The sequence below is a fragment of the Saccopteryx bilineata genome, chromosome 5, assembly GCF_036850765.1.
Source record: "Saccopteryx bilineata isolate mSacBil1 chromosome 5, mSacBil1_pri_phased_curated, whole genome shotgun sequence".
In the NCBI taxonomy this organism is placed as follows: Eukaryota; Metazoa; Chordata; class Mammalia; order Chiroptera; family Emballonuridae; genus Saccopteryx; species Saccopteryx bilineata.
This window is the reverse complement of record NC_089494.1, coordinates 21174681-21201566: the sequence shown is the minus strand read 5'-3', so window position 1 is coordinate 21201566 and position 26886 is coordinate 21174681. Positions and strand designations below refer to the sequence as shown.

At 42.5% G+C, this 26886-nt stretch overlaps 1 protein-coding gene across 7 annotated transcripts in view; it reads right to left on the bottom strand.

Annotated features, from left to right (window-relative positions):
- The window catches only part of FN1 (fibronectin 1), a 351744-nt gene that overhangs the window by 276235 nt on the left and 48623 nt on the right, over nucleotides 1–26886 (bottom strand). Inside the window, exons 28-45 of one of the 7 annotated variants that reach the window (XM_066279675.1) lie at nucleotides 26554–26670; nucleotides 25410–25574; nucleotides 24702–24857; nucleotides 23758–23871; nucleotides 22643–22912; nucleotides 21284–21471; nucleotides 20396–20483; nucleotides 18968–19144; nucleotides 18092–18181; nucleotides 17584–17763; nucleotides 16354–16443; nucleotides 14878–15338; nucleotides 13300–13438; nucleotides 10994–11158; nucleotides 8947–9072; nucleotides 8389–8495; nucleotides 5861–5965; nucleotides 4231–4997 (exon numbers count right to left, since the gene is read on the bottom strand). In XM_066279675.1, the coding sequence (XP_066135772.1) occupies nucleotides 4929–4997; nucleotides 5861–5965; nucleotides 8389–8495; nucleotides 8947–9072; nucleotides 10994–11158; nucleotides 13300–13438; nucleotides 14878–15338; nucleotides 16354–16443; nucleotides 17584–17763; nucleotides 18092–18181; nucleotides 18968–19144; nucleotides 20396–20483; nucleotides 21284–21471; nucleotides 22643–22912; nucleotides 23758–23871; nucleotides 24702–24857; nucleotides 25410–25574; nucleotides 26554–26670 (2807 nt within the window). In that variant the 3' untranslated portion in view covers nucleotides 4231–4928. Of the gene's footprint in view, nucleotides 1–4230; nucleotides 4998–5837; nucleotides 5966–8388; nucleotides 8496–8946; nucleotides 9073–10993; nucleotides 11159–13299; nucleotides 13439–14877; nucleotides 15339–16353; nucleotides 16444–17583; nucleotides 17764–18091; nucleotides 18182–18967; nucleotides 19145–20395; nucleotides 20484–21283; nucleotides 21472–22642; nucleotides 22913–23757; nucleotides 23872–24701; nucleotides 24858–25409; nucleotides 25575–26553; nucleotides 26671–26886 lie in introns of those variants that run through there. The other 6 variants (XM_066279676.1, XM_066279677.1, XM_066279671.1 and 3 more) reach the window with 6 other exon arrangements.

Genomic DNA, 26886 nt, shown 5'->3' with positions numbered 1-26886 from the left:
CTAACGGGCACGTTGCGGCTGTGCTCTAACCAGCCGAGCTGACGCACGTTGCGGCTGTGCTCTAACCAGCCGAGCTGACGAGCACGGTGCGGCTGTGCTCTAACCAGCCGAGCTGACGGGCATGTTGCGGCTGTGCTCTAACCAGCTGAGCTGACGGGCATGTTGCGGCTGTGCTCTAACCAGCTGAGCTACCGGGCACGGTGCGGCTGTGCTCTAACCAGCCGAGCTGACGGGCATGTTGCGGCTGTGCTCTAACCAGCTGAGCTGAGGGGCATGTTGCGGCTGTGCTCTAACCAGCTGAGCTGAGGGGCATGTTGCGGCTGTGCTCTAACCAGCCGAGCTAACGGGCACGTTGCGGCTGTGCTCTAACCAGCTGAGCTACCGGCACGGTGCGGCTGTGCTCTAACCAGCTGAGCTGACGGGCATGTTGCGGCTGTGCTCTAACCAGCTGAGCTGACGGGCATGTTGCGGCTGTGCTCTAACCAGCTGAGCTAACGGGCAGGGCACCACATGCTCTTTGCAAGGAACTTTTCTAGTCTGAAAAATCCATGGAAGTGCAAGGTCATCTTTGTGCTCTTTCTGTGTTAGCTTTTATAATAATCTTTATTATACATGGGACATCCCAAGAGTGGTTTTTTTTTAATGGTTTATATGTATCTCCTAAAAATGGGATTTTTTCATTGTAGTCTGCCACTTTCCCTACCTACCACAGTAATAGGAATTTACTGAATAGGAAGCAATTTCAGCACTTAAATGTGCTCGTATAATGTTTCTTAATCACTTTAATGAGTTACCTACAACTAGAAATGGAATAGAATTTCCAATGGAAATACAATTAAATAAGAGTCTTTGTATACTTTAATTTCTATCTGATCATTTCTTTATCTCCATAGAAAGTGTGCCTTACAGACTTACAGTGATATTGTTATACAGGCTAATGTGCGTAACTCACATAGGTCATAGAGCTGAAAACAGTAGAAATACACGGTAACTTTCATTACAAACCAGGTGCGGCAAGGCAAGGGAAAGCTTCCAGACTGGGGGTTTTCTTTTGAAAGTCTGAGATATTTACTAATTTCACCCGATTTTTCTTGATTGGTAGTTTCTTACTAAATCCCAATTGGTCCTTTAATGATGTCTTTTGAGTCTGGCTTGTTTAAGACCATCCTCAGGGGAAGCACCAACAGGAGTCAGAAAAACTAAAAGGGGTTTGGAAATCCTGTTTTCACGTTTGAATGATTTTATTGAGAAATGGTAAAAAAGTTTTAACCATTCTTCTTGCATTGTGATGCCAAAATATAAAAGGTAATTTGTGCCTGACCAGGCAGTGGCGCAGTGGATGGAGCGTCGGACTGGGATGCCGAGGACCCAAGTTTGAGACCCCGAGGTTGCCAGCTTGAGCGTGGGCTCATCTGGTTTGAGCAAAAGCTCACCAGCTTGGACCCAAGGTCGCTGACTCCAGCAAGGAGTTACTCGGTCTGCTGAAGGCCCGTGGTAAAGGCATATATGAGAAAGCAATCAATGAACAACTAAGGTGTCACAATGTACAACGAAAAACTAATGATTGATGCTTCTCATCTCTCCGTTCCTGTCTGTCTGTCCCTGTCTATCCCTCTCTCTGATTCTCTCTCTGTCTCTGTAAAATAAATAAATAAATAAAAGGTCATTTGAATTTGTTTACTTTGGAGTTAGGACACATAAAAGAAACCATTTTGAATTCTAGTGTCCATAGAGTTGGGCCAGGCTGTAGACAGCGGTCACAAGGCACTGTGATAGAAGTGCTGGTCAACATCAGCTAGGGAACAGGTAGGAACCATAGTTCTGTCTTGGCTAGAGAATGACCCCTGGTTCTGAAAGCCACTGGAGAGGCAGTTCAAAAACCACGAGACCCCAGTTAGAGTCTGTGTTTTCCTGGCTATATTATTGTCTTAGATGAGTCACATAATCTCCTTGATCCTCAGTTTGCTGAAATTTGAGAGGACAGTGATAATAACCCATTCTACCTTCATTAGAACTTTTAAAAAATAACACATGAAGCCCTGGCCAATTGGCTCAGTGGTAGAGCTTCGGCCCGGCGTGTGGATGTTCTAGGTTTGATTTCCAGTCAGTGCACACAGAAGTGCCCAACCTGCTTCTCCACCCTTCCCTTGCCTCTCTCTCTCTCTCTCTCCCTCTCCCTCCCTCTCTCTCTCCCTCTCCCTCTCCCTCTTTCTCTTTCTTCTCCCCTCCTGCAGCCAAGGCTCGATGAGAACGAGTTGGCCCTGGGCACTGAGGATGGCTTCATGGCCTCTGCCTCAGGTGCAAAAAAATAGCTTTGGTTGCAATGGAGCAAGGGCCCCAGATGGACAGAGCATTGTCCCCTAGAGCAGTGGCCCCCAACCTTTTTTGGGCCACGGACCAGTTTAATGTCAGAAAATATTTTCACGGACCAGCCTTTAGGGTGGGACGGATAAATGTATCATGTGACCGAGACAAGCATCAAGAGTGAGTCTTAGATGTAACAGAAGGAATCTGGTCATTTTTTAAAAATAAAACATCATTCAGACTTAAATATAAATAAAACGGAAATAATGTAAGTTATTTATTCTTTCTCTGCGGACCAGTACCAAATGGCCCACAGACCAGTACCGGTCTGCGGTCTGGGGGTTGGGGACCACTGCCCTAGAGGGCTTGCCAGGTGGATCCCGGTGGGGGCGCATGCGGGAGTCTATCTCTGCCTCCCCTCCTCTCACTAGAATTTAAAAAAACAAAAACACATGTAAATCTTTCACAAATAAAAAATCTGTTCTGATTATATAAATGTACTTATGAACTCACTGATCAAAGTTTAGTTTGTAAATTTAACATTGCTTTTGAGAGTCTTAGCAGGCATTCTGGAAAAAGTATTGCACTTTTCTATGTGGAGCCTTCGGCTTCCACATTTCCAGTGTAGACGCTGTCACAAGGGCTTGCTATCCCTTTAATACGGTCCAGCAGGGCATAGTGTATTTAGTTTGTGGGAAACACGTTAGGGTTGTAGTTAGAGAAGTGGTTTGAAGGGCAGTCAAACCAAAGTGCCCTTTCCTTATGTTAAATATAAACTAGGTGGAGCTGGGCTACGTGTCCTCATGCGGGATGGAGGGACGGGCCAGGCTGCTCACGTGTGTCTTCAGTAGGACTCCCCATTGCAGTGTGTTTTGTATGGAGTCACATTCTCCATGGAGCTTATGGCGGCTCACGTGTGAGGTAGTCATTGAAGATCAGCGTGACCTGTAATTAGTGTGTTTTTGCCTACACAGAGAGCAGCTATCTTGATGAGAAGTACTAGTCTGATAAAACTGAAAGATTGGTGACATTAAAGGGAAGTCTGGGGTGTAAGTCTGTCCTTCCAAGGATAACTCATCTGAACTCTAGTCCCTACCCCTAATGAGATGCTAACCACCAAAGCATTTATATAAACTAAATCAGTTGAAATGTAAATATTTCTTAAAACTAACCTGAAGCAATCTCTCTGTATTTAGTCTTAATATTTGTTAAAGTCTTTTCTTACATTGCACAATAGTGTATAAAATGTATTTTCCACATCTCGTATTTTATGAGTTAGTAATATTGTACTAATAAATAACCATCTATTTCCAGTGACACTGTTATTTTGAGGGCCAGATTTAATCTGTTTTATTGTTTCCCCAAAGTGAAACTGAAAAGGAAATGGCCTTTGCAGACCAAGAATGAGCAAACTTTGTTCATCAGAGGGACCCTGAAACTGTCAGCCGACAGGAACATGGACAGTTTGGATTGAGGTCATTATCAATACCACGGGGTTTCCCGAGGACAAAACCCCTCTATGCTGCACTGTTCAACTGGTTTTAACATGTCACCTTTTTGTTCTCCTTGCAGGTGATCTCTGGGGGAGGAAGAATTGTAGTGATTAGAAAAGAGCAGCAACTAAAGGTTGTTATGACTTGAACTCACTAGCAATTAGGTCGTAATGACCTAGTCAAATATTTGCGTCCACCCAGAGCTGGTCAAGCAGAAACCGTACAACTCTCCGTTACGGAGAAGTGAAATGACAAGAGTGGATCTGTGTTTCTGTAGTGACTTAGAAATTCTCGTACTGAAATCACCAAGATTTAGAGAGCTGGTTACGAGAGGTTTGCAAATGTTTGCTGAAATTGGGAAAGAAAAAAGAACATGCATAAGAATTATTTCCCCCAAACATCGTTATATGAAAAAGAAGCCATGACATTCAAGTTGTGGAATGTAAATCTTTTATTAAACAGTTGTCTTTCCACAGTAGTAAAGCTTTGGCATGTACAGTATAAAAAATAATCACCAACCATAATTAAACCAAATTCCTCTTATCAGCTGCATACTGAGTGTTTTGAATCCAATTTTTTTTTCCATATAAAAATACTGGGAGACATTGATAAATAACAGGTAAGAGAAAGATATTTCTAGGCAATTACTAGAATCATTTGGAAAAAGTGAGTACTGTGGATATTTTAAATATCCCAGTCACGAGGACATGCCGTTCCTACAATATTGCGGGCCAGACAGTTAAGTGGAAGCAGAAGTGTTTGGGTTCCTTTCCTACTTAAAAGTTTTGGTAATATCATCTCAGTACATTTTGCGTCTGGGTTGGTACGTGTGCTTCCCTACTGATCCCAAAGCAAATGGCAAGTTAGAATCCTTTCATTTGAAACACTGAGCGGTATTGAATACTCGGGAGCAAAACAGGCATTGTACTGCCCCCTTTATGAGAAAAGTCTCAAAACACTCCCAGGGTGATGCTTGGAGAAGCTGTGAGTTGAGCTGAAGCTGGAGAAGGTACTCTCCAGAGCAAAGGGCTTAAGAAAGAAACAAACACTCTAAGACGGGGTCTGCTAGTGTCACTCCAGGTCGGATGGGCCTTGGCAGAGGTCCCTGCTTGTTCTTCTGGGTTGCGACTCTTACTCCCGGGAATCTCTGTCAGCCTGTTCATCTAAAGGCATGAAGCACTCAATTGGGCAGTTGACATTCTGTTAAAATAGAAGACAAAGAAAAATTAGTGGCAAATACTGCAAAGTATTCAGGAAAAAAAAAAAAAAAAGGTGGGGGGGGTGGTGAGGAGCTTCCATGACAATTATTTTTAGCTTTAAGAACCTAGCAGTCACCTAACCAGTAGTGGCACAGCGGATAGAATGCTGACCCGTGACGCTGAGGTCCCAGATTTGAAACCCTGAAGTCACCGGCTAGAGGATGGGCTCATCAGTAAGAGTGCAGGCGTACCAGCTGAGAGCAGGATTGCCAGGATGGGTGCGGAGTCACTGGCTCGAGCCCAAGCTTGCTGGCTCGGCTTGAGCCACCCCCCCACCCCCACCCAGGTTGAGGCACCTGTGAGGAACAATCAATGAACGACTAATGTGAAGCAACTATAAGTTGATGCTTATCTCTCTTCCCCTCTTTCTCCCTGTCCCTGTCTCACATCAAACAAAACAAAACAAAAAAAACCTGGCAATAAACAGAATAGGTTATGTTCAAGAGTTTAATACATTAGAATCTAAACTATGTTTACACAATACCGTACTCGTTATATAAAGGTTTTTGGGTTTTTTTGTTTGTTTTTATTAACTTTTAGAGAGGAGAGAGAGAGAGAGAGAGAGAAGAGGGAGGGAGGAACAGGAAGCATCAACTCCCATATGTGCCTTGACCAGGCAAGCCCAGGGTTTTGAACCAGCGACCTCAGCGTTTCCAGGTCGACGATTTATCCATTGTGCCACCACAGATCAGGCTTTGTTTGTTTTTTTAAATAGGTTCATTCAAAAGAAAAGTACCCACGGAGAGTCCCTACTCTGTGACGGATTGCATTCAGGGGAGACGCTCACAGTGGACATTCACTCACAGTGTTCTGATGGTATCTCTCCGAGTACTGGTTGAAGGGGCGACTGGGCGAGCCCTCGTGACCGGGCTCAGCCCCCGGTCGGCGGCAGTTGTCACAGCGCCAGCCCTGCGAGCAGAGGCAGGAAGTCAGACGGGGTTTACGAGAGTGCGAGAGCATCACAATTTAGTGCTCGCATGAAAGGAGGTTTTTAGCTCTTCGTTGGCAAAAGAGAAGCAGTTAATCACAAAGGACACTTCGATGATTTCGTGGATTTATAACTCATAGAATACATTTTGGCCCATGACTCATGTCTTATAGCTGCCTCTATTTCTGCTTTTTCTTTCTCCTGAAATGTCCTCTCTTCTCTTTCTGTTTGAACCCCATCCATCGGCTAGGGCTCATTCCAGCTCCAACTGCCTGAATGAGCTTCCCACACCAGCTAATAGAAGAGGTTTTCCTGAAGTCCTAGAGCTTGGAAAGGGATTTGAGGTCACATGGACAACTACCTTCATTTTAAATGAGATTCTCCAGAGGAGGGCTCCCTCAGAGGAGGCAGGAAAGTCCCAGGGCCCTGCTGGTGAAGTTAGGGCTGCCACGCAGCTGGGTGATTCCCGGCCCTGCTCCTGTGCACCACACTGCCACGCCCTTCCTAAGTATCTGTAGCCAGTGGCGTGTAGCCTGTCATCTGGGTAGTGATGGCAGCAGAGTTGGAATGGGGCCAGGGACCAAGCTGGGCTCTCGTTCACGGTGGCCCCTAAGCTGGTAGGCGTCACCTCTGTCACCATCCACAGTTGCCTCCTGGACCATGAAGCCAATACAAAGGATTGATAGAGTGAGACCCCAATGCCATTGATGGAGGGACTCGGAAGCTGAGAGATCCTGGGATTGTTTGCAGTTCTGTAAGTCTTCTTTTTCCTAAATCAGTTTGAACTGGGCTTTTTTTCTCTTATAACCAAAGGAACCCTAAGTAATACAGTCACTTTCTTATAGTGGCTGTTAAATATTTCAGACATTTTTTCTCCATTTAAAAGCATATTCCCCATAATACGGAATACAATTACAGGCAAATGGCTACTTAGAGAATCAATGAATCTTGCTTTCCAATTAAAAGGTAACAGTTTTCTCACACCTGTCTTAAGTGTATCGTTGAGCACTTTGCTTTAGAACAGAGTAGGTGTCACCCATGAAAGGTTTCATGTGAGAAATAATGAGATGTTGAAATCAGACCAAAGCCTACTTCCCAACAAACTCACAACCACCACCCACTTCTTTCTGTACCAAGCACGTGACCAGAGATGAGTCTGTGATCACAGTCCATATTAAGTGTTCGTGAGAGAGACTCCACAGCATCTTCCTAGCCAAATGGGCATCACCTCCCTCCCCACCTGATCACTAGGGGTGCCCTGCCATCAAAGTAGTTTACTCCCCCAGGTCCTCAGGTGGGGGCAGAAGCAGACCCCTCCAGACCTCCCCTGCTGTTAGATTCATCCTTCTAAAGACCATTTTCTTTCAGGTTTCTTTTGTTCTGGGGCCCCTTCAATTGACTAATACCAGTGTCACCAACCAGTGAGTCTCACTGTGGATGGAGTAGGGAGGGTGCTCTTATGCATTAGAATTAGAAGGCCACAGGGGAGGGTCTGTTCTCATTGGAAACAAAGGACCATTGTGTCCCTTTGGACTTAGAAGAGTCATTTTATTTTGAAATTTCAAATATTGGAGGAACAGCGTATTTTGTTATATGGAAACAGAACAGATGAGAATGGCTGGGAAGTACCAGCTTTAAATAACGGACTGCCAAGGCCCAGCCAATTAATGACCACGGGACACAGGCAGGGGCGTGGCTCCCAGAAGCCGGCAAGTGCCTGCTCCTTCCTGCCCCGGGGTGTGATCATTCCGCTCTCAGCTTCCTCCCCTCCCTCAACTAAGCTTTAGCCATCCTAAACCCCAGCTAGTTCACACTTCTCTTTTTTAAGAAATTTTGCTGATTCCAGCCTACCTGAAAATTGTATCACTTGGCAGACCCATTCACAACCTTACTTTAATGAGGTTGACTTTCAATGCATGCTAATATAATGTCTCCCAACTACTATATCCTTAAGAGCCAGGGCCTTTCTCATTCTATTTGTCCCGTATTCCATAGCCCAATGCCAAACCGATAACAGGAACCTCTTTTTGGGAGTGTGCAGAGAAGGGCACTGTCTTAGGTCTGGGGTGTTATTCCAACTATTGAACAACACAATGCCACAGGGGAACCTGGTCTTTAGATCAGAGCTGGAAGACCCACACGAACCAACTCTAACACTTTAGTTGCTAAAGAAGAGAGATAGCCCGAGAATACTGGGTGTGGGAGAGGCTGAGGCTGCCAACACAGGAGACACCTGGGAAGGGTATTCAGGAGCTTTACATGGCAGCTATGTGCCAACAGGAAATGAGGTGTTTCAGCGTTTCATAAGGGGCACTGCCACACCTGTATGTACAGCATACACTTAAGAAGCTTAAGCCTGAGCCGTCTGCTTATCTGGATCTATCTAAATGGCAGGGAGCCTTACCCGCTGGCCTCCAAAGCATGTACAGGAGCAAATAGCACCAAGATACTCCTTTTGCCACTGTTCTCCTACATGGTACGTCTTCCCGTCATCGTAACATGTCGTTTCATCTATGTGGAGACACAAGTCAGAAGCGCATGTAAGACAGAACGATCACACCGGCCTGACCCCTGGAGAGCGGTGGCTTGTTTGTCTCCTGCATCTGTATCATCACAACCGAAACACCACATGTTTATGGGACTCATTCGTAATAGAGAAACCGCTGTATAGATCACAGGGCAGCATTTCCAACAACTAGATCTAATAAACGAAGAAGATTGAGATTGTATTTTAAAAGTTGGATCTTAAGACCCATAAAACTTTCTTATAATGTTTCATTGCAGTTTCTGATCAATCATGGCTCATTCTTGTTTCTGCTTTTCCAAACCAAGAGATGAACAAAGCCGCTGTTCACTCCTCAAGGAGACCTAATATCTCCGCTCAGTTCTGTGAATGAGAGTCACAGCTCATTTGAGAGTGGGAGGGCTTGATAAGGCACTAAGAGGGTCTGTGGCAACGTACGAGGGTCACACTTGAATTCTCCTTTTCCGTTTCCAAGACATGTGCAGCTCATCATCTGGCCGTTCTCTCCCTGACGATCCCACTTTTCTCCGATCTTGTAGTTGACACCATTGTCATGGCACCATTCTGGGGGGTGGGGGGAATCAGAGGAGAGGAGTTACTGCTGTGTTCTGGCTCACGAGCTAGTGAACGCACTAGGACACATCACACGATTTTAAAAACCAGGTATCTGGAAGGAATGGTAAGGAAAAGTTAAAGGTCTTCATCACAATGACAAACCACTTTTTTTGGTTGGATTTTAAAATATTATCTTTACCATTTAGCATTTTTTAAGCTATGTTAAGATTCAATTTATTCCACCATAATCACGTCAGAAGACTAGTCAGTGAGCTTCATTTGACGTCTCACTAGTAAGGTAATACTACAGTACGATTAGAGTATTTCAGGAACAGAAAATCGCTTTGGATTTGCAGAGATCCTGGACACAAAACAGTTCAATCAACCAGAAAGCCCACGAAGATCAGCAGGTTTCTACATGCTACAACCTGTTTCTTGTAAACAACAAAAGAAAAAGGATAAACCTGTGTATCAAAACAAGCAAACGATGATAAACCAATGGTAACTATCCCTAAAAGGAAGACTGGTTTTAAAGACAGCTAATAGTCACAGTTATGCATCTTTACCACTACACATAAAAGATGACTTCTTAATTTCGAAGGTTTATACCAGAACAAAACACACTTCAGAAGTCTGTAAAACAGCACACCACTTCCATTTTATCAGTCACTCATTCCTTAAATTTTAATAGACAATTATATCTAAGCAAAGAATACGTAATTTGAGCCAAAGAATCACAGAAATCAACTTATAGCTCTGCTCCCAAAATTGTGCCTAACTACTTACATGGATAATAAATACACAATTTAAAAGCAGTTCAGTTTCATAAACAAAAAACCACCTAAGTGATGCCAACTGTTAATAATTTCAGCTCTTGAACAGCATGACACCTCTACTGCTCTGTCTTCCCATTTTCAGGTGGTCGAGCACAGGAGTCTGCACTGAAAAATTAGTTGATGTTATGTTTCAGTCTGAATTAAACTATTTTATGTATACAAGTTAGGTAAAATACTTTGAAGATCTTTTAAACACTCAATTATGTTTTATCACTTCTCAGCCTTTTGGCTAAGATCAAATGTAAAAATCTATTATGTTTTATTTCTCCAAATATAACTTCTAGATATGTCTATAGAAGGCTTGTTTATAAGACGTAATGGTTATCACCTATAAAAATGAAGCAGTTGTCAATAGTGTATCCTATCCTCTGAAAACAAAGCATAAATCAAAGGTTTATTAAATTCTACTACTAAATCTCAAAACATAATTATGCAATACTTCAGGTCAATTTAACTAAAAAATAATTAAAATATTTTACCTCTATTATAATTTAAAAATCAAAGATTTCAATTGAAGAGTCTTCGTTATCTACAGATTATCTGTATTCTCTACATTACTTAGAGTCAAGTTACCTAACATGATCTGTGTATGTGTGATGAGTTTGTGTGTGTGTGTGTGTGTGTGTGTGTGTGTGTGTGTGTGTGTGTGTGTATACTGTGATATGGGGATCTTTGGTTCGTGTTGAAAGAAACAGTATGTTTACCTCTGAGCTCACTCAACACTGAAGATGAAAAGAAATTTGGGGTTTCTTGTGTTGTCTCTCACTTGACACGGCTCCAAAGAAACTGACTTTGTTAATGTATCTTAACAGAAAAATTTTTTAAAAAATCATTATTACCATCACAAATTCATTTTTAGTTGTCATATTTGACGCACCAGCCTTGAAATGAAGCAATATTCCTCAAGTAAAATTTCCCATCATTTTTTTTTTTTTATGATGCAAAATGTTACTTTGAGTCAAGCAGTCTCCCCTAGTTTGCTTCATGTTTGGAAGAGCCTGCGTCTGCCAAACATGACTCCTTGGAACCCTGTGCGAATGCGTGGGACTGGAGGAGGTGGACAGACAGGGGGATGGACGAAGCAAGCTACTCACTAGATGAATCACATCTGAAATGACCACTGCCAAAGCCTAAGCACTGGCACGAGAGTTTAAAGCCAGATTCAGACAATCGCTCCCACTCCTCTCCAACGGCATAATGGGACACGGTGAAGGGGTCGAAGCAGGAGTCGTCCATAAGTTGGTTTAGACCTTGGTCAACTACATGAATAAAAGAAGAAAAAAAAAAAACAATAAAAAAGACATCTTATTGGAAGTTTGGGACTATAAAAAGAAAACAAATTATTCTATACAATGACTTAATCTAAAACAAAAACCCTAGTGGCACTAAGAAGCATTCATCTGCTCTATCAATGCAATAACTGCTTTAAAACGCAACGCTTAAATGTTGCCAGTGGACACTTGGAGAGGCATCTTAAAAGGAGAACCATCTTTCACTTTTGTCATCGGTTCTAAAAAAAAATTACTTCTGGTAAATCTAGTCAATAGAACGTGGAACAGATCCTGATGCAATATGAGCTAGTTAGGAACTTCGGGGGGATGCAAAGACTGGAACTGCTTCTTCCTGAGTCCCTGAGTGACTATTATTATATAGTACAGTCATCTGTTATATGAGGGTAACCCTGAAAACAGCTCTACCTGCTCAAGATCTTGTGAAGATTACATGAGATCGCAAATGCAGTTGGCCCATTACCAACACTTAGAAAGGGCTCGTCAAATAAAGAATAATTATCAGAAGACATCTTTTGCTTTTACCGCAGAAATTTTAGCATTTTTATATTCCATTATAACGTGATCTTCATATTTATTTTGGCATATTTTGCATAGTAGTGTAAAACTTTGAGATTTTGTACATTACCATAATTGTAGGACTACTTTATCAATAAAGTCAATTATGCCAAATAAGCAACAGGATATGAATGACCAAAGAATAATACATAATGGAGTCTCTTCAAGTTGCCTAAGATCTCAGTCTTTGTGCTTTAAGAAAGCTTATTGTAAAATAATTTATACAAACAAAACATGTTTCAAGTTATTGTAAAATTAAGTAAACTAACTTCCGTGTCTTTGAATCTCACTGTGCATATTTCTGTTTACAGTGCAAAAATCAAAAGCTCAAAAGCCACAGGTATTTGAAGTGCCTGATATTTTAAAAGGGAACTCCCTGGGAAAAATATAGAGTGTAGGGAACTCTGACATCTTTCAAAGGCAGGAGAACCTGCCTAGAATGCAGAATCTCGCTGCTGGGAATACAGAAGAAAGAAAAATGGAAGGAGCTTGAAATGCGACAAGGGGTTTGCTAAATATAGCCTGGTGTTAAAATTCCACCTGACTGAAGTTATGGAGATGAAATCTTTTTTTTTAGAAAAATGAAGTGGAAAAGCACAAAGATCTTTGTGCCCTTGAAAACTTTTTTCACGTGGCATTCTATTAGTAAAACCACACAAGCGAAAGGTATGTGTGCCATGGATATATATCATACTACGACAGGCACAAAATGGTCCCCCTGCCTAGACATTCAATTGCTTAATTCACAAGTATTTATCCATGTAAACAGCACAGTCAGAGGAGGAAAGAGGCTGAGATTAAGTAAACTGGCCCTAGAAATGAAGTCAGTCATTTGGTAGAGAAAGGATTTAGCTCTCCCTACTGATAGAGAACCCTCTGGTTGGGAGAGTCAGGGTTCAGGGGTGTGATTATTCTCTATCTTGTGTTCCTCAGTGAATCTTCAGATGTTGTAGGTTACAGCCCAAGTGATACAGTACTTCCCAGGTACTAGAGTCAACAACCATTTAATCTCGATAAAGGTTTTGGATCTACGGAATCGGGGGGGGGGGGGACGAGTAAACATTGGAATAAGGGGGCCTTTGGGACAGAAATGGGCAGTGTTGGTAGCATTCTACATCCGGAACACCAGCTGTCCGTAATGTCTGCAGATGGGGGATTTCCTTGACAGGTGATCAGTTTAGGTACTTAAAAATCACTCAACAGGACAGCAACACGGTGAGAGGGGGACAGTGCGGGCAAAGAGGTCAGGGAACTGGCTCCCTGTAGCAGCTCGGACACTCCCTAGCAGGGCCTCACAGTGTTGGGCTAAATATCTGAACTTTGTTGCAGGCCTATCGTCACATCCCTGCTTGGGACCCTGTCAAATACGTGTGCGTTTTACCAAGATACTAGGATATGAGAGGGAAAATGATTCAATTTAAAGTTGCTCATTTACTTCATGATGCAACATCATTTCCCAAAGTTAAAAGACAATGGCAACAATGGAACAGTCAGTGGAAACAGCATCGGCCAGAGCGGACCCTGGGCCTTCCTGGACACAGGGGTTCACATACCCGAGTTGCCCACAGTGATAACCTCCTCCCGAACCTTGTGCCTCTTCTGGTCCTTCAGTGCTTCCACGATGATGTTGTAGGTGGTCCCTCTGGTGAGACCCGTGAGGGTAGCGCTAGCAGAAGTTCCAGGAACTCGGAACTACCATGATTGGCACAGCCAAAGTAGGGGAGAGAGCATTAGAGGGAGGAATCCCCATGACTTTCCCTGTTCTCATCAATAACCCTCACTGTGTAAACAAAATAAAGGAAGACAAAAAAAGGTGGAGCGGGTAAAGGTCCCAAAGAGCCAAGGACAGAAATGGAACTTGGGTGACTGACCATCACTTCTACCTGCCAGGTTTTCCTGCCAAAAATCTGCCCCATAGGATCCGCAGTTACCAGGAGCCCTCAGTAATTCTAGAGACAGTCTCCGCTCCATCCTACTATAGTCACAGGTCTGGACAAGCCTCCTGGAAACCCTGGCCATGACCCCTCTACGTAGAACGTGGACATCGTAGGGAGATTTACTCATCCCACTCAAGGTGGCACCTGGTCCCCCCTAAAAGGGTCCTTAAAACAATTTGGCAAGCCCTCCCACTCAAGTGTCTAAGCTCATATATCTTCCACAGTTGTCAGTTTTTAAAATTCTGCCACTTTCGGCCCTGGCCGGTTGGCTCAGCGGCAGAGCGTCGGCCTGGTGTGCGGGGGACCCGGGTTCGATTCCCGGCCAGGGCACATAGGAGAAGCGCCTATTTGCTTCTCCACCCCCCCTCCTTCCTCTCTGTCTCTCTCTTCCCCTGCTACAGCCAAGGCTCCATTGGAGCAAAGATGGCCCGGGTGCTGGGGATGGCTCCTTGGCCTCTGCCCCAGGCGCTAGAGTGGCTCTGGTTGCGGCAGAGTGATGCCCCAGAGGGGCAGAGCATCGCCCCCTGGTGGGCAGAGCGTTGCCCCTGGTGGGCGTGCCGGGTGGATCCCGATCGGGCGCATGCGGGAGTCTGTCTGACTGTCTCTCCCCGTTTCCAGCTTCAGAAAAATACAAAAAAAAAAATAAAAATTCTGCCACTTTCTAAAACTAAGGACACAATAAAATTGTTACCAGCAAGACAAATTAAAGAACAGAAGTTTTAGTTGGAGAATCAATCACTTATAACAGCTGATATGCAGAGCTTCACCTAAGCTCCTTCTCTTTAGACCTACTGTAGATAATGGGATTCTTCAAGGACAAACCATAGGATGGCATTTTAGCCCTCTGTAGACAAATTTTAAATTCAGGCAGAATTTTTCTCTCTCTTTTCTAGGATCATTTCTTTTCTATATTACTAAGAAGCTTCAAATGGGTGAGAACAATAGAAAGGATGTCATTTTTTCTGCTAAATAAAAGCTAATGACACTTTGGTACATACACTCGGACCTCCCGCCCCAAAGTAGGACCATACTGAGATTAAAGAAAGAAAAAAAAAAAATCAGTGACTAAGCGTGTCAACCTTTCGAAGAGGTCCTAGAAATGTATCACTTTACATCAGAACTTTGGTCACTTCAATTATCTAGCTTTCTCTTTTCCAAGCTGCCCAGTCAGAAGCAGAGAGAAAAATTCATTACCTGTAAGGGTTCTTCATCAATGCCAACTGGATGACATGAAATTATATACTCAGTGCTTTCCTGGAATGGGGTCCAAGAGATGGTTGTCTGAGAGAGAGCCTCTTGTCCTGTAGAAGCATTTGGATTGAGTCCCAGAACGTGAGGGTAGAGTTGGTGGTCTACGTCTCCCCTGGGGACATGACCAATTTGGATCTCCTCATTTACATTCGGCGGATATAGTCCCGGCCTATGCCTGATAGGGGTGGCCGTGGTGGGCGGTGTGGTCCGCCTAAAACCATGCTCCTCAAAGATCATTTGTTGCCCGACACTGGGCTGCTGACCCGAAGTGCCAGGAAGCTGAATACCGTTTCCATACCCAGGATTGCTGATGAAAGGGGTCTTTTGAGCTGTGGAGGGAACATCCAAGATCTCTGGTCCTTGAAGACTGGGGTGTGGAAGGGTTACCAGTTGGGGAAGCTCATCTAGCCAAGAGAGGTTAGAGCCAAAAAAGCAAAGCGTGTTAAGCTCCCAGAAGTTCCAGCAGCAGTCATTATCAATTCAGGCAACAATGGCTGTTTATCAATTTGATCAAAGCCCCAGGAAAATGAGCGGTTCTTAGATCACAAAACACTTTTTCCAGAAAGAAATCTTTATGATTTTTGTCTCAAAGGTTTCTTTAGAGTTGAGAATGAAAAAAAGTGTTAGTATGAATTTATCATACACACAAAGCCACAGAGCTTTAGACGGCTGAGCCCCATAGAAGCTGCCTCTGCTCAAATGAAGCCCAAATAGAATTGCAATTGTGCAGCGTGTTTCCCCTCTATTTTTCATTCGAGAATTATGTTTTAGGACTAGAATCCACACTAATTATCTCAGCATCTGCAGTATGAGAATTCCAGAGGTTGGGTTCAATGGTTCATTATGGTTTGAAATGGTAAAAAATAGATAAAAAAAATACATATATACAATTTATTTTTTAAATTCTATCAGCAGAAATATAGCATTTTCTAGAAATTAAACTGAAACTACATGAAAAAATAACATTCTTGAGCACCAACTTTCAAAAACCAAGTAATAAAGACAAATAGGAGGGATTTTTCTCCCACCATTTGTTTTTTTTTGTTTTGTTTTTTTTTTAAAAACATTTTTAAACTTCAACGAAAGGCTTTGACAAATAGCAAAGATAGCCATTTCACTTTAATATTTTCATAGCTGTTGTGAAAATTTTAAAGGTGAATAAAGGCTTTATTTTGACTGGCTAAGAAAGAAATATAACTGAATTTGAGGAAAAAAATATAACTGAACTAAGAGATTATGTTAGGTGATTCCTGCTGTCAAAGAACACACCATGTATGCTATGCTCTTAGAAAGAAAAAAAAAAATGTTCCATGAGAAATGCCTCAAAACCTGGAGAACCTTCTCTCTGCAAAATCAATCGTCTGGAATTAGTTTTGTCTTGGCCGCCTCCCCGTTGCCCGGAAGGCACTCTTTCTTTACCTGTCTTTTTCCTCCCGATCAGAGGCTCACTCTTCTGGTTGTTCTTCAGGGCGATGACTTGGATTGTGTACTCAGTTCCCGGCTCCAGACCTGATGGAAGGAAAGATCATCCCATCATGTCTTTGGGCTCAGCTAGTCAAGTGGACACTGCTCTCACTGATCTCACCAGGGGACACTCCTGGGAGGAAGCATCCTCTCCCCCTCTGGCCCCACTGGCTTCTTAAAAGGTAAAATGGCCTTCACCTGAACTTTTTTTTTTCTATATACAGCAAATAACCTGCATGTGATGGCCACTTAGCAAACTGATGATCTCACCAAGAAATCTGGCACCTGAATAAGCACTTTTACGCTGTTTTCCTCGGCATTCTTTTAGCTTGTGATCTTACTGGCCTTCTTGAGTTCCAAGACACCTATCAGCACTGTACACCGCCAAGTAGAATACATGCTCGAAGAGTTCCCTGCAGACTGTCTTCACAAATCTGCTTGGGTCCAATAACCGGATGCCCTCAATGACAGGATCAATGAAAACTTAGATGACAATAACTGGGTCCTCCAAGGAAGCATTCAATTCAACTCTTCCCATATCTGATTCTATTTTATTGTTCCCAACCTTTTTTAAAAAACCAAACCAGTGTCTCCTGCTGGTACCTGGGTGTTCTACAGGATTTTGAAAGTCCAGATGATACTCTGTACACAGTTTGAAAATTTAATCCCTTGGAGAAAAAATAATACCAGAGGCCTATGATCTTTTCTATGGAAATGGACAATGCTTAGCCCCCATGCCAGGCATTCTCTCCTAGATGGGTAGTTGGGAGTCACTTTACCTCCACACCTATTCCGGGAAAGGGGCTAATGAGGGGCAATGGCAGGTGGAACTCTGGCAAGTCCTGCAAATCATCAGATCAGGGAGTTGGTGAGACGAAAGGTTTAAATTAGCTAGTTTGCCTTGAACAATGGATTTGTCCAGACTGACAAGTACCTGGCAAACGTATAGCAAAGGAAAGGACTTTAGTTATACCATTAGGTCAGTATTGACATTAATTACTTTATGTACATGAATTCATGCCTTTGGGGGTGTATTGAGCTCTACAGCCCCTACGCAGAGAATGTTTTCTGAGGTCATGAGAAATGGGCTGCTTGTTTTCAGCATCAAGGACACAGCGGGAGTCTGCTAAGCACTTTGTATCCTAGGGAAGAAGGAGGAAAGTGGCAGCATGGGAGCAGAAATACCTGTAATAGTAGCCTCTGTGACACCAGGGCGGGGCCGAGGGACCACTTCTCTGGGAGGGGACCCAGGCTTCTCAAACTTGATTATGTAACCAGTAATCCTGGCACGGGGCGGCTGCCATGATACCAGCAAGGAGTTGGGTGTGCTGGCCAGGAAATGCAGGTTGGATGGGGCATCGATGGCTAAAAGAAACCAAAATGAAGTCTCTAAGAACAGGAATAACCAAGAAAATTACTCTCCCACTCCTTCCCCTTATTTAGTAACAGACTTGAGAGACCCTGAGAGTTCTGGCCACTGTAAACATGCTTCACTGTGAGTTATAATACAAAAATAGCAGCCTTGTTTCTATTTCTTTTCAGGTTTTGTTTGCTAAACTGCATTTTAATTCAATTTATTGGGATGACATTGGTTGACATAATTCTACAGGTTTCAGGTTTGTTTTGTTTCTCAAGTTCACATGACTGATCACATATAAGTCAGTGGCCTTTCTTCATTGAGAAGTATAGTTACCAGTGGAGGCATCGATGATCACCGGGGAGCTCCGGGCATTGTCATTCAGGGTGTAGAGGTGGATCTTGTAGTCGGTGCCGGGTTGTAGACCTGGGATTTGTGAAGAGACGATTTTTTTGTCTGATTTTGCTTTACTAGGAAGTTTGAAACTCATCTGCAATTTTCATGGTGCCCCTCCCATCCAATATTTGTCAGGACCACAGGAATGGTTCGCATATGAATACTAAATTAGAGCCTGGTATGAGCAGCAATTGTTAATGAGAAACAGGTCTCAAAAGAAAATCACTGACGCATACAAAGACAATGGCTAAAATAAATTTTGAGAATAGAAAAATGCTACCATTAGAAGTGGCCCTCTTGGGGAATGAGGACTGAGTACCTATTGAGTGTTTTCTCTTTATCTTAATCAGATGGTCTTTGATTGGTAACTGGAACCAGAATTTAAATCTCAGAGACCTGAATTAACCCAGAGAGTGAACACGCTCTGACTACAACTTTGATCTTTATGAAGTAGTGCTGTTTGATTTAATTTATGTTTTTAATCTATGTTAATGTTAAACCAGTTTAGTTTTCTTTGGTTTAAGCATGAAGTTACACTTTTTCTTTTATATAAGAAGGGGTGCATTGATCAGATATCAAACTGATTAAGGGAACTTCTGCCATTATCTCTGGCAAACACGAGATAAAATCAGGCGCTCACAGGACAAAACTATTTCTGATCGTGGTTTGAAAAAAAAGCTTTTAAAAAAATAAAGCTGGGTCCTCAGAAAGTACTGACAATCCATTTAATCAAGGTCCGTGCTGGAATAACGAATAAGCTGATTTCTGTTGTGAACAGTAGTGAACAGATGTGGTCAGTACGGTGAGTTCCCTGACCTGTGATGGTGTAGCTTCTGACTTCTGGGCTGATGGTTCTCTGAATCGGAGTCTGGCCGTTGGCCGGCACAGCATCAACCTGGAAGCCGGTGATCGTCTCGGTCTTGGTCCTCCAGCTAATGGTGATGGTGGTCTCAGTAGCATCTGTCACCCGGGCTCTTCTCGGGGGGCTGACATCTGTGTGGGATCATAGCCAGAGGTTAGTGCCTGGCTGCCTCAGACAGGTAAGGCTTTTGAAATGCCTTATTTTGAAATGTTTCTTTATGGTACACTAAATACATCCATTTCAACACATGACAACATATAGATTTTCTCCTGTGGCATCCAGCAAAAAAAAAAAAAGGTTGACAGTAATTAGAAATATAAAAATATTCACCTTTTGGGGGAAGAAATGAAAAGTTTGTTATAGAGGTATCAGTCATTCCCAAGGTTGGTTTTATAGTATCTACAAATCCCTTAATTAATGTTAAACATTAATTTATTAAAATGTAAAGTATGTATAGTAGGAGTTAGAATAATAATAGATACACGCATTGTAGCATCCTGTCATTTTTGTACGGCTTCAAGTCTTTTCTCTCAACAGATGCAACACCATCCCTGTTGTATAGATGAGGAAGTTCTGACACTGTCCATGATTTCTGAGGGAGCATGGCATGAGTTAGTGACATGGCAGACCACTATAATCGGGGCCAATTTTGCCCCACACTACTTAGCAAGTAAGCTGTAGTAGAGAGCAGCAAGTCATCCCCAAATTTAACACTACGAAAACAAGTTCCAACAAGTAGAGCATCAACGTGGGGTTAGTCCTAGATTATAACACCATTTTCATTTATTTATTTATTTATTTATTTATTTATTCCCAAAGCTAGAAGCAGGGAGCCAGACAGACTCCTGCACGCGGCAGACCGGGATCCACCGGGCATTCCCACCAGGGGGCAATGCTCTGCCCATCTGGGGTGTCGCTCAGCTGCCACTGCAGCCAATCTAGTGCCTAAGACGGAAGCCATGGAGCCATCCTCAGCGTCCCGGCCAACTTTGCTCCACTGGAGCCTTAGCTGCGGGAGGGGAAGAGAGAGAGAAAAAGGAGAGGGGGGGAAGGGTAGAGAAGCAGATGGGCGCTTCTCCTGTGCACCCTGACTGGGAATCGAACCCAGGACTTCCACACCTCGGGCTGTTATTACACCATTTGAACATTATGAAATGATCCCATCTGTGTGCCCAGAGACCACTTTTGGGGGAGGGGTCATTATAGGCGCCGGTAGTTACATCAAAAAGATGAGTGAGCAAATCAATTTCCAGCCTGGGAATCATTTCCTTGTTAACTTAGTGATCTAGAAAATTCTGTGCTGTTCTTTAATTTTTGTTTATACAGCATATTTTTTGTGTGTTTTTTTTTTTTTCCTGATACTAAAACGTTTGATTACTCACTCTCCAGAGTACTGATGACTCCATGAGCCGGTCTGCTTGTCAATGTGTCCTTCAGTGCATAGACACTCACTTCATATTTGGTGGCCACCTAGAGAGAAGGACACGGGAAGCTTTAGTCATGGAAAGCCCAGGGATTCTCACTACAGCATTAGAAAACCGCCATCGTTAAAAAAGAAGAAGAAGAAAAAAAAAACTAACAAAACCTACAGCACTCTAAGTTCCTAGATTAATTTCATTCCTACTCTGCAAGTGATCAATAACAAATTTAAATTACATGAATTTAAAAATGCCCACAGGGGTTAAGCCTTAGAAAGCTATAACTTAACTAAGCTGATACAAAATGAGGAAAACGGGCATTTGCCTCTTTTTAGCTTTTATGAACCGACAGGTGTAAATCATGAAGTTTTCTGACCATAGGGAGGTAAAGAGAATTCTCTACTCTCTCTCTTAACCCCTTTTCTGTAGTTTCATCTGGAATTGGGCTTATGTTTAAAATGTACATCAATTTTCTAGTTCCTGGCTAGTTTTCTGCACACCTGTCCAGGATTAAAACTGTTTTAATTAAAGGTCAGACTAGGATGGTACAAACTGGAGAATATTCCTTACTAAGGTAACAGAGCTCAGAAAGTGTATAATAATTAAAGTAGATTTATGCATTCACCTGTAAATATACAAATTATACCCCTTGCATAACCTTGCAAAATAAACATAATACATTTAAAGAGTTGTGCAACATCCCAAAGCTATTTATGAAATCGATATAAAATTACAAGAAAATTATTGGATGGGAGGGGGAAGGAATACAATTAGATTTACAATGATACTATTATTTCCACCACCTTATACTGTGACTACTTCTTTAATCCAATGAAAAAGGGCATGTCTTACCATAAGTCCTGACACAACCACAGATGAGCTATCAGGTGCAAGATTGATTTCTTTCATTGGTCCTGTCTTCTCCTTGGGGGTCACCCGCACCCGATACCCACTGAGCTGAACATTGGGTGCTGTCCACTGGGCAGTAAGGCTCGTTGGTGTAACCTGAGTGAACTTCAGGTTGGTTGGTGCAGGAATGGCTGTCGGGATGGTCATTGGTTAGAAGTTATCTTACAGGAAATGGGGGAAATGGAAAATAAAGTGAATCTGAACAAGTAGAATAGATTGTGCTTGTTTAGGTTAGGTGGGTTCCCTGATCAAAGATTCAGTATAAGGAGGTAAAAGAAAAGAATGCAAAATGAAGAAAATGCTTGCTGAAAAAAAATGTCTTATATCCACCAATACTCAGCATCCCTGGTAACACAGGAAAGTGTCAGAATTCTAAAAGACTTTCAGGTTTATATGGTGTTTTTGCTTTCCCTTAAAATTTTTTCCGGGAGTCAGGATGACTGATTGGCCATTGAGATTCATTTTCCATTTGTATAGAAAGATGAACAATAGCGCCTTTTCTATATAAATTATCTTTGTAGGGGAAATCATTTCACAGAGTATCCCAGACCCCAAAAGTTAGAATTATGTTTTTAGTTGCTTTATTTGGACCCCATGGCAGATATCATTGCTAAATTTGAAGTATTCTCTGTGGTGCAGCATCAGGAAATTGGATCATAACAGGAGCAGAAAAGAGAAGCAAAGAGCAATAACAGATTTGTCACCTCCAGGGTGTATGCTGTCACAAGGACATATCTTCAGCATTCCCCTGTGCTTCAGGAACGAAGCACAAGAAGATAAAGTATTGTGGAAAGCATTTGCCCTGTGCATCTGATTCCCAGTCCTTTAAGCAAATTGTACACTGAGCACACGATCTCGAACCGGAGAAGGAAGGTCTTACCCACGTGTTCTCAGAATCGTGCTGCTACGAAATGGCCCATTTGGGGGTTCCTTTTTCAGAGTAAGCTCTAGGATGCCAAACTTCTTTCCTCTATACACACTGAGTATAGCCACAGGGAGGCGTAGCTTAGGAAATAACCCACAGTTTTAGGATTATCTTCAAATGTCTCGCTTTATGGCCTTATTGGTAAGCCAAGCTACTCCAAAATGTCCAAGTATTAAGAGTTTATCCAAATATCACCTAAACATCACTGTTTAGTACTAGTCCTCTAAAAGATGGCCTTTCTGGATAGAGAGGCTGCTTTTTCTTTTTTTTTAAACCCCCTTACATGAGAATCAATAGCCTGATAAATTCTCAATTCATTCAGCAGGGCATAAAGCCTCTGCTCCCATGAGCACCCAGAGGTGCAAGGAACGATATACCTGTGGACTGTGTTCCAATCAGGGGCTGGCTCTCCATATCATCGTGCAAGGCAACCACACTGACTGTGTACTCAGAACCAGGCCTGAGGCCTTTCAGCTCTGCAGTGTCTTCTTCACCGTCAGGTGCAGGGAATAGCTCATGGATTCCATCCTCAGGGCTCGAGTAGGTCACCCTGTACCTGGAAACTTGCCCCTGTGGGCTTTCCCAAGCAATTTTGATGGAATCGACATCCACATCAGTGAATGCCAGTCCTTTAGGGCGATCAATGTCTGTTAGGCAAATTAATGGTAAGAGGTTATGTGAAAAGCAAGTTGTGAAATAAGCATTTTTTATAACGTGCAGAGCAGTTTTGCAGATACGATTCTCTTTGGCGAATTAAATTCCAATTAACCCACTATTACACAGAAAATCACCTGACACTTGTGGAAGTAATTTTGATTTAGGAAATATTTCATGTCGTATCGCTCATGAAAAACAGTTGCACGTGGGATGCGTAGGCACCGTGCAACATGTCCTCATAAAGAGGATTGATTTGCTCTTTATGATTTGTTCATTTTAAGCTGTTCCACCAAAATTTGTTTTCGCAACGTGATGTTAGTCTCACAGACCTGCCTTTTCTACACCTCGGAAGTGGTCAAGTTGATTTCAATATTCAGTTTATATTGTTCTTATCCTGCTTTGCCTCTTCCTCCCCACCTGACCCCACTTCGTTACATGAAACTGGTGCAGCCACAGTCCTGCCAATGCTCCGGACAGAACAGCTTCATAAGAAACCCGTCAATCAACTTCACCATCCAGTTGTAGAAAAGATGGTCCCGGCAAAATATATTGTAGATTTGCTATAGGCAAATAAGATTTTGCTGAGGCCATTTGAGCAAAAGAAATTTAAAGCACAGCAACTGACTATGGTGGTTCCACAGCTTCTTTCCCTATGTGATCACTGCTTGCACTGAGAAGGAAAAAAAATGTTTCTAAAGGGCTCACTTCAACATACACACTAACCAACCAGCTGGCTTTGCCCCGTGTATAATAGCAAACAACATGCAGCGGGGCATTCAGATGCCTAAGAATGAAATCTGACTTTGGAAATGAAAAATAAGTATGGGTTACATACTGGTTACTGCCGTCTGGACCAGAGGCTGGCTCTCTCCGTTTTGGTTCTGTGCATAGACACTAACCACATACTCCACTGTGGGCTGCAAGCCTTCAATGGTCATTTCTGTTTGATCTGCAAAGGGAGTGAAAAGCAAATGCAGCATCTACGTCATCCACTGTAAGGTCATCCAAGTGCCATGCAGATTTCAACAGTAAATGTGCGGTGGTCTTGATTTTCGTGGGCAGATTTATTGGGGAAATATGGAGGAGTGAGACATGAATTTCCTTTTGGACAAACATGTTCATTCCTAATACAAATGATCATATTGGAGGAAAGTCACACTAAGGGATCAGCTCCAAAACTTAATGCACCCAACAATGAATGATGATGACCTTGAAAAAAATGAAGATTAACTTGACGTTGAGATACTGCCTTAAGGCTCGCTCTCTTTCTCTCCTCTCCCCCTCCCCCCCAGCTCCAAAGACATTTCCTTTACCTCTGTAACTAGTTTCCTGAGCCCACGCGGCCCAGCTGACTCACTTTTGCTACCTATGACTTTCTAAATAAACTTTCACTTGTATTTGAAAAAAAAAATATTGCCTCAGGATACTAATTTTATAAGAATTTTATATAAAAACAAAAACAAGAGCTAAAAAGATCTTTAAAACTTGGTTTGGCCATCTCTCTTTTCTTGGTGTGCATGGTAAACAAAACCACAAAGAGGGATCTCATAATTTAAGACACCCACACCATCAGGCAGTACTGTGCACATAAAAACAGAAACGCACTTACGCTAAAAATTCTACCGTGGAGGGAGTAACAGTCCTGAGCCCTGACTTGACAAATGCGGAAACTTTGACATAGTGGTACGAAAATACATAGTCCTCAGAGCTGGGTGGCTGTTTATTTAAAAAGCATACTGTTTGGGCGCCTGGTGCATGTGAGGTGCTGACAGTTCTTACCTGGACCTGTAGTTTTAGTTTTTGTGGGTCCCAGGCCATTTTTGGGAGTAGTGGTCACTCTGTAACCAGTAACTGGGGAACTCGAAGGCAGCCACCTGACACTGATGCTGTTGTCCTGAACATCAGTCACTTGCATCTGGGATGGTTTGTCAATTTCTGCAAACAAAAGCAAGGAGAAACCAATGAAGCCACAGTCCATGGGAACAAGACTGGACCAGCCCTTGTCTCCACATCTGGTGTATACAGAATGATCTCTTACTATATAAAATTAACAACTCCCACATGTTTCTTTTTCAGAAACAGAGATAGCTTTTGGGAGGTAGGGCAAGCATCCCGACAGATGTCATTACCTATTTTCAAGACGGTTGGTTTATTCACAAAGAAACTACATTCTAACTTAGGTGTTTATCTTCTTACCGTATTAGCCCATTCATTCATTCATTCATTCATCCATTCACAAATATTTGTTAAACACCCTCTATGTTTTTATGGTAGGCCCACAGATTGTATCAGTTAACAAAACAGACAAAAATCGCCATCCTTGGGCTATTTCTTTATATATCTTTGGCTTAAAACTGTTAGCTGCAGATGTTCTCCATCTTCTTAAAGAAGAAAATCAATTTCACGATGAAGACAAGACCTTGGGAGCACATTGGAAAAGCTATCTGAGTAAAGAAGCCTGTGTCCTCCCAGGGGAGGAGTCAGCACCTGTGCGGTAATCGATGGACACCGGCTTGCTGCTCGCCGGGCTGTCCCCACGGCCGGTGACGGCATACACGGTGATGGTGTAGTCTACTCCAGGTTTGAGGCCACTGATAGCAGCTGTAGACTTGCTCCCAGGCACAGTGAACTCCTGGACAGGGCTGTTTCCTCCTGTTTGAAAAGAGGTTAGTCAAAAGCATGAGGGGCGAAGAGATACTTGGGGACTGCTGCTGAGTCACTGAATGAACATATTGAGAACAGCATGTACATCACACCTCTGCTTATTCCCTTTTAAAAATTGCTATTAATAGAACAGCCTTTAATGTAAATATTTAAGTGGGGGTGGGGTGAGGTAGGGAAGAAGAGTTAAAGGAGGAGTATAACAACCTAAATTTAACATGGAAAATCAACTTGACCACTTCCAAGGTGCAGAAAATGCAGGTCTGTGTGACTTAAGATCACATTTCGAAAACAAACTTTGGTGGAACAGCTTAAAATTAACGCAAATAAATCCTCTTTATGAGGACATGTTGCAGGGTGCCTATGCATCCCGCGTGCAGTAAACTGCTTTAATAAGTGATGTGACATTAAATATTTTCTAAATCAAAATTACTTCCACAAGTGTCAGGTAATTTTCTGTGTAATAGTGGGTTAATTGGAATTTAATTCACCAAAGAGAATCGCATCTGCAAAACTGCTTTGCACGTTATAAAATTACAATTAATGGTATTTTAACAGTCCGGCTTTTAAAAGTCAGAGTTGTAGATTAACACAAGAAGGGAGAAGAAGGTAAGTCCTCAACCCAGGATTGCATAAACCGTGGTCCTTTTCCAAAAATTTAATAGACTATATTCATGTTAAATAAAAGTTTGAAAATGCAGAAAAGTAAAAAGAAAAATATGAATCACTGTCATCTCACCAAAGATAATACAGTTGCAATCCCTTCTTCCTCAGCTTTACCCACCCCCCAGGATAATGCAAACAATTTTTTATCTTGATTTTGCTACCAATTATATTATGCATATTTCCCACATGTTCTGAAATCGTCTTGCCAAACTTTCTTTAATTATATGTTCACTGTTGGGCTTTCAGATTATCCACAACAGAATCGGACTTGATTCAAGTGTGAAATAGCATTTTACTAACACACCTGATTGTCCGTAGGTGATCCTGTAGTATCTTACTGTGACGGCAGGAGCATCCCAGCTGATCAACAGGCTGGTGGGGGTGGTGGCAATGACTTCCAGGTCCCTTGGAACATCAGATACTAGAAAAAGCAAGGGGGAGTTCACACGTCTGGAACTTGCAAACAATGCCCAGATTCACTCTTTGTTCATTTTCCAGGTAACTGTTCTTATGATTTTTTAAAAATATATTATGTAAATACATGAGCAGAATTAAATATTAGGAACAATTCAAAATAAGGGATTAATGAGTCAATTCAAATTCTGATAAAATGATTATTTCAAATTTATTGAATGTT